This window comes from Myotis brandtii, unplaced genomic scaffold (genome assembly GCF_000412655.1).
Source record: "Myotis brandtii unplaced genomic scaffold, ASM41265v1 scaffold1038, whole genome shotgun sequence".
Taxonomy (NCBI): domain Eukaryota; kingdom Metazoa; phylum Chordata; class Mammalia; order Chiroptera; family Vespertilionidae; genus Myotis; species Myotis brandtii.
The window spans coordinates 746208-765684 of NW_005353490.1; the positions used below are offsets into that span (position 1 = coordinate 746208).

General features: G+C 36.1%; 1 protein-coding gene across 6 annotated transcripts in view; it reads left to right on the forward strand.

Moving 5' to 3' along the window:
• USO1 (USO1 vesicle transport factor) overlaps positions 1–19477 on the forward strand; it is a 79616-nt gene that overhangs the window by 40110 nt on the left and 20029 nt on the right. For 4 of the 6 annotated variants that reach the window (XM_005856635.2, XM_005856636.2, XM_014537835.1 and 1 more), the window contains 6 exons: positions 9161–9339; positions 13576–13716; positions 15949–16037; positions 16433–16587; positions 17015–17226; positions 18873–18893. In XM_005856635.2, coding sequence (XP_005856697.1) covers positions 9161–9339; positions 13576–13716; positions 15949–16037; positions 16433–16587; positions 17015–17226; positions 18873–18893 — 797 coding nt within the window. The remainder of the gene's footprint in view (positions 1–9160; positions 9340–13575; positions 13717–15948; positions 16038–16432; positions 16588–17014; positions 17227–18872; positions 18894–19477) is intronic. The other 2 variants (XM_005856638.2, XM_005856637.2) reach the window with 1 other exon arrangement.

The window sequence follows — 19477 nt, forward strand, 5'->3', positions numbered from 1 at the left end:
CATCTTGGCTGGCAGTTAATTTGCATATCGCCCTGATTAGCCAATGGGAAGGGTAGCAGAGGTACGGCTAATTACCATGTTTCTCTTTTATTAGTGTAGATTATATAGCTAAACAATATATAGTATTATTTTGTAATATACAGTATATAGATAAGGAGTATTCTGAATATAATTTTACATCTTACTGTTTATTCAACATTTTTTGAGATTTATTTATATTGATACATGTTACTCTGCTATTAGTTTTAAGTGCTATATATCATTCTGTAGTATGTACTGTGATTTATTATCTTTTTAATTGAACTGACAATTAGGTTGTATCTGGTTTTTGCTAATATAAACTGTTGTGAAGTTTTCATGTATCTATTTCTGTATGAAGTTTCTCTACGTTATATACCTACAAATAGAATTATACTTTCTTTCATTTTTTTTAATCCTCACGAATTTTTTTCCATTGATTTTTAGAGAGAGAGGGAGGGAGGGAGGGAAGGGAGGAAGGAAAGGAAGGAAAGGAAGGAAAGAGAGAAACATTGATGTGAGAGAGACACATCGATTGGTTGCCTTCTGCATGTGCCTCAACCAGAGTCGGGGATCAAACCTGCAACCCAAGTATTTGCCCTTGACCTGAAATCGAACCCATTATCCTTAGGTGTGGGAGCTACCGCTCTAACCACTGCGAACACTAACTAGGGCATCATCTTTAATCAGATATTGCCAAATGGCTTTTTTAAGTAGTTTTATCTATCCATCAGCAGTGTTTCCAAGTTTCTGTTTTTTCACATCCTTGTCGATTCTTGTTTGCATATTTGATGGATGTGAGATGGTACCTCTTGAGATTTTATTTCGTTTCTTTAAACTCGTGAGATTAAGCATAATTTTATGGATATATTTACCATCTATTTTTCTTTGTTTGTTTGTCTTTTACCCTCTGAATTATCTACTTGCCCATTTTAGTATAAGACCATTTTTTCTTTCCAGTTGGTTACTGGAAATTCTTTATGTATTCTGGATACTAATCCTTTGTTCATTATACATCTTCTAGTCTGTTTATAGTGTTTCTATTAAAATTTAAAATTTTAATGTAATCACTATTTTATAGTTTATGTTTTTGTGTCTTGTGTACGGTATCTGTCTCTAACTCAAGGTCATAAAGAGATTTTCCATCATTTTCTTCTACTAAAGACTTTAAAATTTTGTCTTTTACATTTAATTAATATGGATTTTGCATTTGAACAATGGTATGAAGTTTGTAATTAAATTTTCATTTGTATGAAGGTCTGTTTGTGAGTTCTGTGTTCTGTTCCAATAGTCTGTTAACTCTCTACCAAAATAACAATCTTAATTACTAAAGCTTTCCTACCTTTTAGAATAGAGGAAAAGTCTCCTGTCTTGGCTCTTTTCAGAATTGTATTAACATGCCTTTTCTTTTTTGTCCTTTCATTTGAATGCAACTTGTCTACTAGTCAAGTTCTATGAAAATCCCTGTTGGAATTTTGCTTGGAAATATATTGACTTTACAGATTAAGGAGAATAGCCATGTTTACTGTATTGACTTTTCCACCCATAAACCATGGTATATCTCTTAATTTATTCAGGTTTTATGTCTCTCAGTCACGTTTTATAATTTTGAGCAAAAGAATCTTATACCTTTTTTAGTAGATTCATTCTTAGGGATCTTAGGGTGTTTGTTACCACATGTACAGAATCTTTTTCTATTACATCCTCAAATTGGTGGTTACTACTTGATTTTTGTATATTGATCTTATATCCAATTAGTTCTATTAGGCTTTTTGTGTAGATAATCACATTTTCTACAAATAAGAGTAATCTTTTTTTAAAAAAATATATTTTATTGATTTTTTACAGAGAGGAAGACAGAGAGTTAGAAACATCGATGAGAGAGAAACATCTATCAGCTGCCTCCTGCACACCCCCCACTAGGGATGTGCCCGCAACCAAGGTACATGCCCTTGACCGGAATCAAACCTGGGACCCTTCAGTCCACAGGCGGATGCTCTATCCACTGAGCCAAACCGGTTAGGGCAAGAGTAATCTTTTTTTTCCCTTTTCAATTCTTATACCACTTTTCTTTTCATCTTATTTATTTAATTAGAATCTTTACAGTGTTAAATGTTGCTGACCTTAATAAAAATGTTGATGCCTTTACCATTAAGTTTGATTTTTACTAAGTGTTTTTATCATGAATGAATCTTGAATTTTAGTAAATGATTTCTTTCTACATATATGGAAATTATCAGATTATTCTTCTCCTTTAATCTATGAGGGCTTTTTCTTTTAAAATGGGAGAGACTCCAATCACATAAGCAAGGGGAGATGGGAGAGATACAGGAGAGAGAGGATGATCAATCAGTGGTACTTAATACCCAAAAAGGAGAAAGAAATGACATCCAGGGTAGAGGAAGGAATTGACTTAAGATAGGAGAAGAAGGGGAGTTGAATTGAAGGAAGAGTCATATTCAAAGAGTGAAAGAAGAGGACATAGTTAATTAAGGAGATTAAAAAATTACCTTTTGGATAATAGGAGAGTTAGTTGAATATTTTAATTAGGAAATTTCAAGACAGGGATAAAGGTCTCATTAATGGTGTTGACCATGATTTTACAGAAGAGTAGATTGCCCCCTCGTCATCACCCCAAATACTCAGCTACCTAGGTGAAGATGTAGAAAAAAAGCCAGGCAGGTGATTTTTCACAGTATTGTGCCTTTTCTAAGAAGGTGCTATGAAAAGACAAGAGAGTTTAGCATATTATCTATAAAGTGGAAGAAATGAAGATCTATATAATCTTATTTATATAGGGAAGGAAGTAAAGACAGGAGGTTTCTAAAAAGGGAGAAAGACTTGTTAATGGATTGAACATCTCAGGGAAAGCATAGTACAGATATATTGAGAATTCTTGAGCTAGGAAGATAGGAGGTTTTAGTAATAGAGAATTATCTCTTAAGATGACACCAAGGAACTGAGGTCTAGGTATTAGATCAGTTGTCACTGAACTTGAAATCAAGAGTGACAGCAAACTTTGAGGAAGAAGACTTTGAGTGAGAGGCCAGTGATGTTTTCAGTGAACAAAGAGTAGTGGTCATGAATTTGTTACATAATTATAAGATATGGTACAGCCAGATGGTCTGAGCCTCAAGGAAACAGGTTTTTGTTTTGACAAGGTAGAGGAACTATGATCTCTGGAAAATACACTGTGCTATCCATAATCTATATGGATAGATTCCATATCCTGACTCTAAAGAACATGGAAATGAACATGAATTGCCCTCACTTGAGAACATTCCAGGATAATGCAGTTTCGTTAAAGAAAAGAAGCATTTCATGAAATAATTGAGGGTGTAATAGGTTTATTAACCAGTATTTTGGAGTTTGAGGTAGCATCATGAAAGAGTTTGAAAAGAAATTAAATGGGGAGAGGAAGCATTTCTAAGATGAGAAAATGGAAGAGCATATATGACCAGAGGTGCATATTTTCTGAGGAAAACGGGATTTTAAGGCAAGGTGGAATTACCTAGTCTTAAGGGTTGCTAAGACAAGTTCCAATAGCTCCTTGTAACTGGTACTGGCCCTCAGATCTAGAATTCATTTTGCACACTGGAAGGAAGACCTGCCAGTTATAGTGAGGGCTTTGATATTCTGTTTCCTCCAGAGCCTTCAGATGGTCCTAATGGCAGATCTTATTTAATGGAGATTTATGGTCCTACATAAGAGACAGATATAGAGGTTCCTCCTCATGAGGTGTGAGGATCAGTCACATGGTTGAGCAACATGAGGTAAGGAAGCCTTCCTTCTGGAGAGATCAGGACTGGTTAAATTAGAGATTCCTTAAAAGTATTTAAAATGTGCACCTTCAACATTTTAAGTTAAATATAATAAATTTTTAAATGTAATTTCTACACTAAACTTTTGAGTTAGAGCCAGAACTTTTTCTTTGAATATGGGCCTGCTGATTGGAGTTTTTCACCATCTTTCTTGCATACGTCACACCTATAATACATTATGTAGGATTTGCATTTTGGTTTCCTTAAAATGGAGTGCAGGATCTGTATGGGTTTTTACAATTACTTTCCTTATTTTAGACTTGTATTACCCCTACATAACAATAGTCATTTTTAATGACTTGCTTTATTGAGTTTTGAGTTTTGCTAAATGCAAACATAGTTTTCATAAAAATAGCTCTGTTCTCATGTTTTGGCAGTTTACATAATAATTAATAATCAGTGCAAATAGCATGATACATTTGTGAACAAAAGAAATTTATTTTTAGATACAATACCAAAAGCATAATCCATGAAAGAAAAATGATAAGTGGGACTTCATTAAAATTGAAAATTTCTCAGCAAAACATTCTGTTTAAGAAAATGAAAAGAGACTTCTGGTCAAGATGGTGGTGTAGGTAAACGCAGTACTCGCCTCCTTCTCCAACAGCTACATCAAAACTAAAACTAAACTACAAAACAAGCATTATTCAGAACAACCTGAAACCTAGATGAATGGAAGTCCTACAACTAAGGATTTAAATTAAAAGCCACATTGAGATTGGTAGGAGGGATGGAGTTGAAGAACAGGATGGTCCCACACTCACATGTGGTAGATAAAAATCGGGAGGAATATCTCTGCTGTGGAGGTCTCCCCTGAGGAGTAAGGTTACCAGCCCCACACCAGGCCACCCAGCCCAGGGTTCCAGTGCCAGGAGGAGAAGTCCCCACAATTTTTGGCTGTAAAAACCAAAGGGCATTGTGGCTGAGTGAAATGGAGGGCTTCTGGAGTCCCAGGCAGTTCCCCTTAAAGGGCCTGCACACAGACTTACTCTGACTTACTCTTTCAGAGTTCCAGCACTGGGATAGCAGTTCGAAAGGCACCAGGGACATACAAGGAGGAACTGAAGTATTTGGCATCAGGGCAAGAGCTGGGGGGGTCAGCTTTTTCCCAGAGAAAAATGCTGGCAGAGGCCTTTTTTGGTTTTTTGTTTTGTTTTTTGAGCCTTCTACCAACAAAGCTGGCAGAAGGGCAACATATATGAGTCTCTGTCAACCTGGCTCACACCGTTTGCCCTGCCCTGTTGATTCCCTGAAATCCCATCCCACCCATGTGGCTTTTCTATATAATGACCTATCTTTGCTGACACTTTTTTAGACTTTTCTAAAATCTCTCAAGCCACATCTGGCCTTGGTATGCCCTGTACCTTTTGCTAAGTTGTCCCCAGGTGTGGCACTAGCAGTATCCAGCTTTGGTTCCCAGTTAGCCTTACCTGGGCACCTCTAAGCCCAGCACAAGTAACAGCCATCTGCAGATCGCTTTGTAGTTCATGCTGGGTGGCCCCAGGCAGAACACACATGGTGGCTCACCTTTGCCTGCACCTCCTAGGAGGCCCCAGAGCCAGCACCCAGTGGACAGCTTCAAACTACATCAAAGCACCACCCAGTCACTTCCACAAGTGACACAGGGTGGATTCAAGTGGGCACCATAGCCCACTGATGTAAGTTCTGCTCTGTTGGGGTGGGCTCCTGCACAGTTGATCATCTGTGGTGGTCCGTGGTCGTAGCCAGTCCTTGCAGCCAATCAACCTGGGGGTAAATCCTGTCCACTGATGTGCCAACAGCAATCAAGGCTCAACTACAACAGGAGGGCATACATAGCCCACATAGGGGCATACATGGAGTGCCCAACTCAGGTGAACCCTACAAAATACCTACTACATTAGGCCACTCTACCAAGCCTGGGAGATGCAGCAGCTCTACCTAATACATAGAAACAAACACAGGAAGGCTGCCAAATGAGGGGACAGAGAAACATGTTTCAAATGAAAGAACAGAACAAAATTCTAAACAAAATGGAGATAAGTAATGTAAATGCAGAATTCAAAACATTGGTTATAAGGATTCTCAGTGAACTTAGTGAGAACTTCAACACCATAAAAAAGGACCAGTCACTAACTGAAATGAAGAATAATTTACAGGGAATCAACAGTAGAGTAGATGAAGCTGAGAATCAAATTAGTAATTTGGAATATAAGGAAGTACAAAAACACCCAATCAGAACAACAAAAAGAAAAATGAATCCCAAAAAAATGAAGGTAGTGTAAGGAGCCTCTAGGACAACTTCAAGTGTACCAACATTCACATCATGGGGGTGCCAGAAAGAGAGCAAGAAATTGAAAACCTATTTGATAAAAGAATGACAGAAAACTTCCCTGACCTGGTGAAAGAAATAGACATATGAATCCAGGAAGCACAGAGAGTTTCAAACAAGATGAGCTGAGGGAGGCCCACACCAAGACACATAATAATTAAAATGCAAAAGGTTAAAGACAAAGAGAGAATCTTAAAAGCAGCAAGAAAAAAGCAATTAGTTACCAACAAGGGAGCTCCCAGTGTCAGCTGATTTCTCAACAGAAACTTTGCAGGCCAGTAGGGATTGGCAAGAAATACTCAAAGTGATAAAAAGCAAGGACCTACAATCAGGATTACCCAGCAAAGCTATCATTTAGATTCAAAAGACATATAAAGAGCTTCCCACATAAGAAAAAGCTAAAGAAATTTATTACCACCAAACCAGTATTACATGAAATGTTAAAAGGTCTTCTTTAAGAAAAATAAAGGGGAAAAAAGATAAAAAAATATGAACAGTAAAATGGCAATAAATATATATCTATCAATAATTGAATCTAAAAAACTAAACAAGCAGAACAAACAGACTCAAAGATTTTGATGGTTGCTAGATGGGAGAGGGGCTGGGGGATGGTGAAGAAGGTGAAGGAATTTAGAAGTACAAATTGGTTGTTACAGAATAGTCATGGGGATATAAAGTATAGCATAAGGAATATAGTCAGTAATATTCTAATAACTATGTATGATGTCAGATGGGTGGGAGATTTATTGGGATGATCACTTAGTAAGTTATGTAATGTCTAATCACTGGGGTATATACCTGAAACTAATATAATATTGTATGTCAACTATAATTGAAAAATTAAAAATGATATAAATAAATTTTAAAATAGAAGATGAAAAGATAGGCCACAGACTGGAAGAAAATAATACATATCTGAAAAAGGACTTGTATCCAAATTATACAGTGGACTCTTGAAAGTCAACAATAAACAAACAGCCCAATTATAAAACGGACAAAAGTGAACAAACACATTACCAAAGAAGAGATATAGATGGCAAATAGCACATGAAGAGATGCTCAAAATTATATGTCATTAGGAAAATGCAAATTAAAATAATGAGCTATCACTATATGCTATTAAAATGGCAAAAATCTAGAACACTGACAATACCAAAAGCAGGCAAGGATGTAGTACTATAGAAACTCTCATTCATTGCTAGTGGGAATGCAAATTGATACAACCACTTTGGAGTACATTTTGGCAGTTTCTTACCAAGCTAAACATACTTTTATCACTCAATCCAACAGTCACTCTCCTTGATACTTACCCAAATGAGTGGAAAACTTATATCCACACAAAATCCTGCGCATGAACGTTTATAGCAACTTTCTTCACAATTGCCAAAACTTTAAAGCAACCAAAATGTCCTTCACAATAAAAAGTTAGCAAACCATGAAAAGACATGGAGGAACCTTAAATGCATATTGCCAAGTTAAATAAGCCCATCTGAAAGTTCACATTTTCTATGACCTAACCAACTGACATCTGTAAAAGACAAAACTATATAGAGACCGTTGCCAGGGATTTGGGGGAAAGAGGAATGAATAGGTATAACACAGGATTTTAAAGTATGAAACTATTCTGTATGATACTGTAATGGCAGATACATGACATTGTACATATGTCAACCCATAGAACTGTACAACACAAAGAGTGAATCCTAATGTAAACTATGGACTTGAATAATGTATCAGTATTTGTTCATGAGTCACAACAAATGTGCCACACTAATGCTAAATGATGATAGGAGAAGCGAAGGGAGAGGAATAAAGTATATTAATGTTTAAAAATTGATTATTATAGACATAAAGCTTAGCTACTAAGAGCAGAAGTGGAGGTGCACTGCACAAAGGAACCTGCTAGCTGTGAGCGTCCAGCATCATCCATATGCTTCATTGAGAGAAACAGGGATCATTGGTTAAACTAGCACTGGATAAAGTGGAATCAGTAGTTGGAGAGCTTCAGCTATGATAGAAGTGTAACCTGTTGTGTGGATGAAACTACTCTGGAGAGTATATTTTGTAAGCAAAGAAGAAAAAATGCAGAACACAACCATGAATGATAGGAAGGAAGCCAGAGGAGTGGCCAAAGATCCCTAAGGAAAACCAGGAAAGAGCAAGTGTTTTAGGAACCAAGGGAAGAGGAAGTTTCAAGGAAGAGACAGAGAGGCAACAATGTCTAATGGTTCTTAGAAATTAAGATATGATTAATTCATTCAGCAAATATTTAATAGTGACCTATTATGTATACACATGATATCTTGTCTCTGTCTCTGCAGCGGATACAAAGTAGGTCACTGTATCCTAGTACGGCATTCACAAATTCCTGTCTTCATGAATTATAATCTATTGGAGAAGACAGATACTACAGCAAAATAAAAGGAACAGGCTACTATGAAAGCATGTAGCTAGTGAAGCTAGCTAAGTTAGTCACTGGGTCTTGGTGATTATTCCTGAAGAAATTATATTTAACCTGAGATTTGAAGAAAATATCTGAATTACTGAGGTAACACATATGTACATAGTTGAACATAGAAGTCAAAGAGATCATTAGAGGACCTGAGAAAGAGCACACAGATTGTGGTCAGGAGTCAGAACAGCTCTCTGCCTTGCCATACTGAAGAGATGTTGAGTATGGAGATTTCTCCCTCTCTCTTTTTTTTTATTTTTTTATTTTTTTATTTTTTTAATATATTTTATTGATTTTTTACAGAGAGGAAGGGAGAGAGATAGAGAGTTAGAAACATCGATCAGCCGCCTCCTGCACATCTCCCACTGGGGATGTGCCCGCAACCCAGGTACATGCCCTTGACCGGAATCGAACCTGGGACCCTTCAGTCCGCAGGCCGACGCTCTATCCACTGAGCCAAACCAGTTTCGGCTCTCTCTTTTTTTTTAATGTTTAGAGATTGAATTTTCCTTCAGGTTTTATCAGCCTTAACACTTCCATTTTACATTCTTTCCTCAGGTATAGTAGTGGAAGATTGTCTGATTCTGCTCCAAAACTTGTTAAAAAACAACAATTCCAACCAAAATTTTTTTAAAGAAGGCTCATATATTCAACGTATGAAACCTTGGTTTGAAGTTGGAGATGAAAATTCTGGCTGGTCTGCACAGAAAGTAACAAATCTGCACCTAATGCTACAGGTATATTGAACTTAGACATAAATGTGGTAAGAATTTTGACTGTAATACTTTCAAAGAAAAGTAAACTCATGTTTAATAAAACCAGGATGTTCAGTAGATTTCAGGTTGGCTTCTTAAAAAATTTCCTTATAATATGGAAATTGATCCCCTTCACCCCTCTACACACACCCCTATCATTCAGCTTTAATAATTATTACATCTGGCAATTTTGTTTCATTTTTTAATTCCCCTCCCTTACCTACAGGATTATTTTAAAGCAGATCCAAACATATAGTTTCTGATAAGTTTGACAACAGGAGATAATCAATTATGGTGTTGACTTGGAATTTTTTAAATGTGCTTTTTTTAATGAAGGTTTTGATATAAATTTTAATATTTCGAATATTAAGTTCAACAAATAAATTCATTCAGAAAACATTTACTGAGGGCCAGGCACTGAGTGCTAGTAAATGAATTATAATGTCTCTATCCTCAAAGATTGATAGTCTGAGTTTTTTGTTTTTTTGTTGTTGTTGTTGTTGTTTTTTTAAATATATATTTTATTGATTTTTTACAGAGAGGAAGGGAGAGGGATAGAGAGCCAGAAACATCGATGAGAGAGAAACATCGATCAGCTGCCTCCTGCACACTCCCTACCGGGGATGTGCCACAACCAAGGTACATGCCCTTGACCGGAATCGAACCTGGGACCCTTCAGTCCACAGGCCGACGCTCCATCCACCAAGCCAAACCGGCCAGGGCGGTAGTCTGAGTTTTAAGTCCAATACAAATTAAATTGACAAATCACCTCTAATTTTATTTAAGCTTTATTGTGATAGTGAAAGTGAGGACAGTAGGATCCCAAATTATTTCTGCATCAGAGAAAATTATGAAGTTCTTTGAAGCATTTTACTTATTTACTCCTTTATTGAATTCCCCTATTCCAAACACTTAATTTTAGACCACCTCCTAACTACTCTGATGAATCTTACGGGTCTTTGAATGTCTCAGTATTGTGCCTGCATCTCTGAAGTTGTGTTCCACAAAACTAGATTGTTAATTTCTCTAGTAATTAGAGTCTTAATACTGTTGCATGTCCTGGAGTTGCTTACATAGGTTTGATTGATAATTAGGGTCACCATATACCCCAGTTTGCCACAACAGTATTAGTTATGTAATTACTAAGTGTCATCTTTTGCTTCAAGTGTCCCTACTTGGGTAATAAATTATATAGTTACCCTATTCAGAATATGCCTAAACATTGTTAGGAAAATATTTTACAGAAGAACATGAGCAGAATCTTTCTATTTATACTCCCAACTTCATTATTTCTATTTTCACATGTCAGTATTGCACATTTCAAGACTTCATTAGTTTATGTTTTTTAGAACAGCATTTCAAGTGGTAAGCTTGATATCTGCTCAACACAGCTTTCTTAATAAAGGAAATTCCTCTAGAAAAGTAATTTACAAAATGTGATTAGAGAGAGTGAAGGGATCTGATGATGTACAAAAACTTACATGTTTCCTATCGAACAGTGAAAATTTAAATTGCTTGAGGAGCCTATTCATGTTTTATATGTAGGATACTATGTAAAGAATTCTTCTTGAAGACAGTGTCACTGTTTAAAAAGTAAAGTACTCATTTAACCCCAAGAAATTTTAGAATAGAGTGTTACATGTAAACAGAAGAACAGAACCTGGCCTATGTGGCTCAGTTGGTTGGAGTGTTGTCCTGTATACCAAAAGGTTGCAGGTTCAGTTCCCAGGCACATACCTAGGTTGCGAGTTCAATCCCTGGTTGAGGTGCATGCAAGAGGCAACTGATCGCTGTTTTCTCTCTCTGTCATCGATGTTTCAATCTCTCTCTCTCTCTCTCTCTCTCTCTCTCTCTCCCTCCCTCCCCCCTCCCTCTCTCCTTCCCACCCCCTTTTCCTCTCCCTCTCTCCCCCTTCCTTTCTCTCTAAAAAAATCAATAAAACATTGTCACGTAAGGATTTTTAAAAAATAGAAAAATACTGTTTTTATTCTAGTTAGATAGTTGGTTAAGCATCCTTTCCTTTTAAAAAGTAAATAAACTAACTAGATACTAATCTTGAAGAACATAAATGTCAAAGTAAAACTGAGTTTAATTTATATATTCTTTACCTCAAAGACTGAGTAGTTGGAGCATTCATGACTTCATAGGCCACAGGTTGTTTTCTGCTTTTCAGTCTGTTGAATGCTCTTTCTTTATAGCTATATTCAGGGTTGTTTGTATTTCAAGCACATGAAAAGGCGTCATAAATTATGATAAACAATCCTTTTTTGGATAGGTACACCCTAACTGGAATTATTCATCATTACAATTATAATCATGTTTGAATTCCAAGCCACTAAAAGTTGAAATTGATCTGCTTGAGAATATTCCATTCCAATATTTGCAGATTGAATTTGGGGGGGAAGAATCTTTTTGAAAAGTTTTGTTGGTCATAAAACATTTTAATCTTTTTTGAATGATAGTTTAATGTCTAGTTCTTCCTCCCAGAAAGCTCATTATCTTATGAGAGAATCTTTTTCAATGTTCGGTAGTTTAAATTATTAAAAACTTAATCTATATAATGAGTCAAAATCTGCTTTCTTATCCTTATAATAAGGACTCCCCCTTTTTTCAACCATTCTTTCTACTTTTCTTTCATCAAGAAATTGATAATTTTTTCTGTATTTCCTTCATAAATAAAAATATCTAACTGCTATTAGATGATATTAAGAAATGATTGTTTTGATGTATGTAATAATGGCTTGGTGACTGTGTTTTCTAAAATCCATATCAGTTAGAGATACTTAAAGAAATATTTGTGGGAGAAATGACAAATAGCTTGATAGTTGCTTATAAAAATTTTAAGTAGGGATAGGAGGAGAATAAATTTTAAAAACAACAACAACAAAAAATTTTTAATGGAAATCTAACTAGAGAGGTCCTAGGAGAAGAACGAATGTGAAATCCTAAAGCCTCTCTTTAGTGTCATCAAACTATTAGTTAATCCTCTTAATAAAGTATTATCATAAATGTCCCATTTGATTTTGATATACAAGATTTTTATACACATATATAAATATTACTCTGGTTTTAAAATGCAAGGTATATATAAAATTATTTTGAAGATGTAACTGTGCTGAACACTTGTTTGGGATGACTTTTTTCATGTTTCTTAAATTTCATGTTTAAGTTCAGACTAATCTAATCATAGGCTCCAAATTAGGGACTTAATTAGCATTAACAGGCAGTAGGGCCAACCCCTTGCCTAATGCATGAATCTTCTACCATGTCCCCAGTTGTTAGTTTATCCTCTCTTTAAATATTTCCAGTTTAGGAGGAATTTAAACACCTCCACCCATTCTGTTTTCAGACCTGCTCTATAATTAGGTGTTCATTACTTTGATAAAATACCACCCTGTTACTTATTCATTCATTCATTCATGTATTGAGTATGGACTATGTTACAAATACAGTGGGGCCTTGACTTACGAGTTTAATTCATTCCGTGACGGAGCTCGTAACTCAAATTACTCGTATGTCAAATCAAAAAGTGAACGAGTGAGACACGTGATGCTGGGCTGATGTTGTGGCGTTCACTGTGACGTTCGCTGCGCCAACTAGCGGTGGGGTATCTGAAGCTGGCTCGTAACCCGAATTTTAGCTCGCAACTCAAAGCAAAAAATTGGCCGAGAGACGGCTCGTATCTCGAAAAACTTGTTAGTCAGGACACTCGTAAGTCAAGGCCCCGCTGTACTGTGCTTGTTTGGGATACAAAAATGACCAAGGTAGTTTCTACTCTCTGGGAGTTCACAATCACTGAAAGAGATAAACTTAGGATTAATATATAGCAGTGGTTCTCAACCTTGGCTGCACATTAGAATCACCCGGGAATCTTTTTAAAATCCTGATTTCTGGGCCTCATCCTCCGGAAATTCTGTTTCTTTGTTACTAACTGGGGCCACAACATTAGTAACAAAGAAACAGAATTTCCGGAGGATGAGGCCCAGAAATCAGGATTTTAAAAAGATTCCCGGGTGATTCTAATGTGCAGCCAAGGTTGAGAACCACTGATATATAGTATAACAGAACTGTTGTCATGATAGCATAAAGGGAAGAGCACCCAGATCTGGCTAAGCAGGTGAGGGCATTCTTCACCTAGATTTTTTTGTTGTTGCTATAGATTAAATTTGCTTCAAGACTTTTTTAAAAGACAAATTTTGTTTTCTCTTTGTTTTGCAGCTTATTCGTGTCCTGGTATCTCCCACCAACCCTCCTGGTGCTACCAGTAGCTGCCAGAAAGCCATGTTCCAGTGTGGCTTATTGCAGCAGCTTTGCACTATCCTAATGGCTACTGGAATTCCTGCTGATATCCTGACTGAGGTAAACTGAATGAAAGCAGAGACTGCTCTGTGGAGTTGCAATCCTAAGAATTATCAGAAAGAATTAAATATCAGCAATAGTTAACTATTTTTATGTGTTAAAGTCCTTATTGATCCTACTAAAATATAATTAGCATAATGATGACAGTATCAATTCCAAAAGGTGGACTCATTCCTCAAGTTTAATAATATATAACTAGTTATAAAGCATAGAAGAGTTCTCATTAATTTTATTGTGTTCAACAGGCATGAACAGTATGATTTATGTTTGTAATTTTGAGAACAATATGACTTTAGTCTTAGTCAAGTAAGACCTGAGTCTTAAGTAGTCTTGCTTATTTATAAAATAGTAAATTTTTTCCTGACATATGGCATTTTTTGTTTCCTATCTTTTAAGAAAAACATTAATTTGAAGAAAATTATGGTTTAGTTTATTTAAATTATCTTTTTATTTTTCTCAACACATGCACATTAAAAGAACAGATAATAATAAAAGTTTTATAACAAAAACGGCTGTCTTCAACCTCTCTCCTCCCTACGATAAGTCGCACTAACCCCCTGTATAGCCCTCCTACTTTACTTCCCTTGTCACCCCAGTAACTTATTTTTAAATCAATTGGCTCACTGGATAGAGCATCGGCCTGGGGACTTAAGGGTCCCAGGTTCGATTCCGGTCAAGGGCATGTACCTTGGTTGCAGGCACATCCCCAGTGGGGGGTGTGCAGGAGGCAGCTGATCGATGCTTCTCTCTCATAATAAAATATAAAAAAAAATAAAAAATAAAAAAAAATAAATCAATAATCAGGGCTTAATAGTTTTACAACTATATTTATACTGTCCCCTGCTAAGCCAAAGAGTGCCCTATGTCTTTTTTTAAAATACACCTTGCTCTTGTCTGTCTTATAATAGTGTTCTTTTTTGCATTTTATTTTCTGGAAACCTTTCATCATCCTGCTCCAATACAGACTGGTTATTCTCTCTGCCACACGACTCTTGTCCTGGACTTTCATTCACCATTCCTTCTAGGACTTACTTTCACCTCTCTCTTGACTTGGATTCCTTAGTTACAGATTCCATGTCTTCCCCTGACCCCCCATTTCATTATCTTATTTTAGTTAACTTCTTGAAAAGGGGTAAATGGCAAGAGAATATGTTTTTAGTTTTTTTTATTCCTTCAGAGTTCATTTGAAGTTTGGCTAGGGATAGAATTCAGAGTTGGAAATTACTTACACTCAGCTTTCAGAACATTATTTCAGTGTTGCTAAAGCCATCTTGAATCTTAATCCTTTTTATAGAATTTGCTTTTTTCTCTCTAAAACTTTTGGAATCTTTATTTCTGGCTTTCTGAAATTTACTGATGATGTGCTGTACTGCAGAACTTTTTTTCCTCCATTTATTTGAAAGAGCACTCACTGGGCCCTTTCAAGCCAGAGACAAATGTCCTTCAGGTCTGAGGGTGTTTTTTGTATTCCATGATAATGTTCCTTTTCTCTTCTGTTTTTCCAACTCTATTAATAGAATGTTGGGCTTTCTGGACCTACTTTTGTTTTTTAATTCTATTTTCTTGGAGGTTTTTTCAACTTTATTCTTTTTCTGTGTGTGTGTGTGTGTGTGTGTGTTAATCTTCACCCAAGGATATTTTTTCCATTGATTTATAGAGAGAGTGGGAGGGAGGGAGGGAGTGGGAAGAGGGAGAAAAAAACATCAATGTGAGAGAGACACATCGATTGGTTGCCTCCCACACACACCCCTACCGGGGCTGGGTATTGAACCTGCAACCCAGGTGTGTGCCCTTGACCAGAATCAAATCTGAGACCCTTTGGTGTGTGGACCAACATTCTAACCATTTACCCACACGGGCCATGGCTCAACTTCATTCTTAAATTGAATCTTTAATTTGTTACATTTTAAATTTGTTCTCTAATATTATATTAAAGCATTCTTTTCTTGTTTTGTAGAAATAGATTCTAGCTCTTAAATGATATTATTAATTTTAGTTTTTTGAGATTTTAAATGTGTGTGGTCAAGTGTTACTTTTAATTGGAGGCCTACACTTAATTTTTTAAATGTTATCTCAAGGAAGTATCATAAGATTATATGCTGTCACTAATTAATTTGGTGTCTGAATTTTGGCTTTGAAAAGCAAAAATCAGAGATATAACAGTTTTCTTCACTTGAAAACAGGTTTACTTCCTTAACTTACTTTCTCTAAATTATTTTCCCCCTTTAATAGACCATTAATACTGTATCAGAAGTTATTCGAGGCTGTCAAGTAAACCAAGACTACTTTGCTTCTGTAAATGCACCTTCAAACCCACCAAGGTAGGAAAAGGGAAATATTGAGAATCTGCTATGAAGTAAAAACTCACTTTGGGATTTTAGTATGTCTCATATGCACACCTTATTCTTTTAAGAAGTTCAGTTTGTGTGTTTTGAAACTAGAAATTATCTGACAAGATAAAGATGTTGTTATTTTAAAAGAGTTAGTAGTCTTTGGTACCTATGCATTTGGGCTCAGGTATCACCTCTTCCACTTTCTAGCTGTGTGCCTTAAGCAAGTAAATCATTTCGCTTCTCTGAGTTGCAGTTATCCTTTCTGTGAAATGGAGATGGAAATACTTAACTTGCTGGTGTTTTGGTTATGGTTTTTCAATCAACAAAAATGACCAGTTATTGATTTACAATGTTTCTTTTTGTGCTTTTTTTAAATGCAACAGACCGGCAATTGTAGTACTTCTCATGTCCATGGTTAATGAAAGGCAGCCATTTGTATTGCGCTGTGCTGTTCTCTATTGTTTCCAGTGTTTCTTATATAAAAATCAAAAAGGACAAGGAGAAATTGTGTCAACACTTCTACCTTCCACCATTGATGGTAAATAATTTCGTTTTAATTCCTGTTTTAAAAAGTAGATAATTGTCTTTCTAGATTTTAATGGTAAAATATATCACAACTCATAAAAGACCCTGGTTGTAGTAGAATATTTAAAGTATGGCATTTCCTTGAATTTTCTTTAGAAATATAGTGTTTAATTAAGGTAAAAAATTTCTGAAATATTACTATTATCAATTTGATGCCTAAAGTATTCTACTATTTCTTTATTCTGCTACTTTTTCCCCCAAGGTCTTTTTTTTTTAGAGGGGGAGGGAAGGGGTCATCTTTCATTTGCTTTGAAAAACAGACTCTCAAAAACATTACTTAATACTACTAATTAACACATTTTTAGGTAGTATTTTGTCTTTTTCTCTGTGTGGAAAAAACATAATAAATGTTTATTATCATCTGCCTTTCATCTTTGTAGCAACAGGTAATTCAGTGTCGGCTGGTCAGTTATTATGCGGAGGTTTGTTTTCTACTGATTCACTTTCAAACTGGTGCGCTGCTGTGGCCCTCGCCCATGCTCTGCAAGAAAATGCCACCCAGAAAGAACAGTTACTCCGGGTTCAACTTGCTACAAGTATCGGCAACCCTCCGGTTTCTTTATTGCAACAGTGCACCAACATCCTCTCACAGGTGAAGTGCCAGTGAAACTTGACTAAGGGCGTGAGGGAGGTTTGGCTTACATGTTTTGATGCCAATGATACAAGAATTTAAGGCTGATCTTCGTAGACTATGGAAATGAAAAAGGGAAGGGGCAAGGACTTACTTACCTGCTTATTAGCTCATTGTAACCTGAAACAGTTTTGTAGAGAAAAAGTTATAAATATTCTTACAAGAATGGTTTTGCCAAATAGTGTTACAACAATAAGGTCTGCATCATGATGGAAACACATATTCTTGGCAGAGGTGTTTATTGGTTTTTCTTTTTCAATCATCCACAGTGTTCTTGTATGTCATTTTCTGTCATTTTAATTCAGCTCACTTTAAGAGAGGGAGTAAAGTCATTTGTAGCCATATACCTCCCTCTTTCTCTTCCCAGACCCAGAGCAATTGGACTTCCTTTCAGAAAACAAAACTAGAATACCAGTCCATGGCTTGTATAGTTAAACTGTATATCCCTTGATGTTTATGAGTTCTCAAAACTCCAAGGCATATAATTTGCCTAGTATGATAGAGGAAAGCATAACTAAAAATGTTTGCATTCCTTTAGACTATTGATAAGAACAGTAGTCTCAAAGTATCAGTTCTAACTCATTTAGGAATATCACTTACTATTAGATGATTTGCCTACACGAGCCAGACTTGCTGTTGAACAATTCAAGTTCCTGCTTTAACAACAGGGTAAAGGCATCAACATTCAGAGTCACTGGGTGGGGAGGAAGTAAAAATGTGGGTAAGTCTAAATTGCTGTATCCACTGGAATTGTCTGATACCCCATCCCATGATAATGTGCCATATCCTCCTTAATTTTTAATTTTGCTATATTTATAGAATTGTTTTATTGTTAGATTTAAAGAAACATCAGTGTCATCCATAGGAAGTGATAAATGAAAGCTTAAAAATTAACTGTAGCCCTGGCCGGGTGGCTCCGTTGTTTGAAGCGTTGTCCTGTACAACAAAAGGTTGCAGGTTCAATTCCCAGTCAGGACTCATGCTGAAGGCAAACAGTTGATTCTTACATTGATGTCTCTCTCTCTCTCTCTCTCTCTCTCTCTCTCTCTCTCTCTCTCTCTCAAAATCAATAAAAACATATCCTTGAATGAGGATTTAAAAACTTAACTGTAAGTGAAAGGGGAGTTAAAAACTCCCTTTGTTGTTTAACATTTTGCTTTACTTCAATTGAAAGCTTATAGCTTTGATTTATCATTTCTCTCTTATTGTTTAAAAAATCTATCCCAAAATATTCATATTTTTATTTATTTAATACTTGGCATTTCCATGTTGCTGTCAGTTGAAAACAGCTTTTCTTAAGCCAAACAATAATTAACTGTCTAACCACCATCACTATAGACTTTGCTCTAACATTGTAATTATAACTCATGCATAAAGAGAAATCCTCAAGATAATGGTGTCTTCCCACTCTTAGTAATCACAGTGCTATAAAATTATTCTTTCTCCTCTAAAATATATGTGCATTGTTATATAATAAAAGATTAGAACTGTTCTGTCCCAAAGTATTAGTTTGGGTTTGTAGAAACTGTATTTGAGGGATTTTTTCTAGATTTAAATTTTTCTAAAGCAGTAATACTTATGAATAATTTTTAATGTATAATTTACAGGGTGATAAGATCGACAGACGGGTATGTATCATTTGTGTAAACTTAGGCATTTTCCTCTTACAGCAAGGCTTTTCTTTGTCTTGGGTTTGCTGATTGGTTTTTTTAACCGCTTGTTTGAAGTTATATTCTACTCACACTTTCATGTGCCAGCAAGTTGATCTCTATCATAAGTGGCTCTCCAGGTTTTCTCCTTGGGATATTGTAGTGGTTTTCCTAAGAACTGTGGGAATGACCATCTGAAGCTATACTGTGCCTCCTCCCGGGATGCTTACACTTTCAGAAATTCCTTGGTTTTGGCTTTTGGTGTTTTTTTGTTTTTGTTTTTGTTTTTGACCCAAGCTTGCTTCTTTATTTCCCCTAAAAACATTTCAACGGTAGTAAAATTTAGGATTAATAATTTTGCCAGTAAGTTAGTCATTATATGAAAAAACTAGTGGCCCGGTGCATGAAATTCGTGCACAGGGGAGGGGGTGTTCCTCAGCCTGGCCTGCACCCTCTCCAATCTGGAACCCCTCGAAGGATGTCCTACTGCCAGTTTACAGGGATTGGGCCTAAACCGGCAGTTGGACATCCCTCTCGCAATCCGGGACTGCTGGCTTCTAACC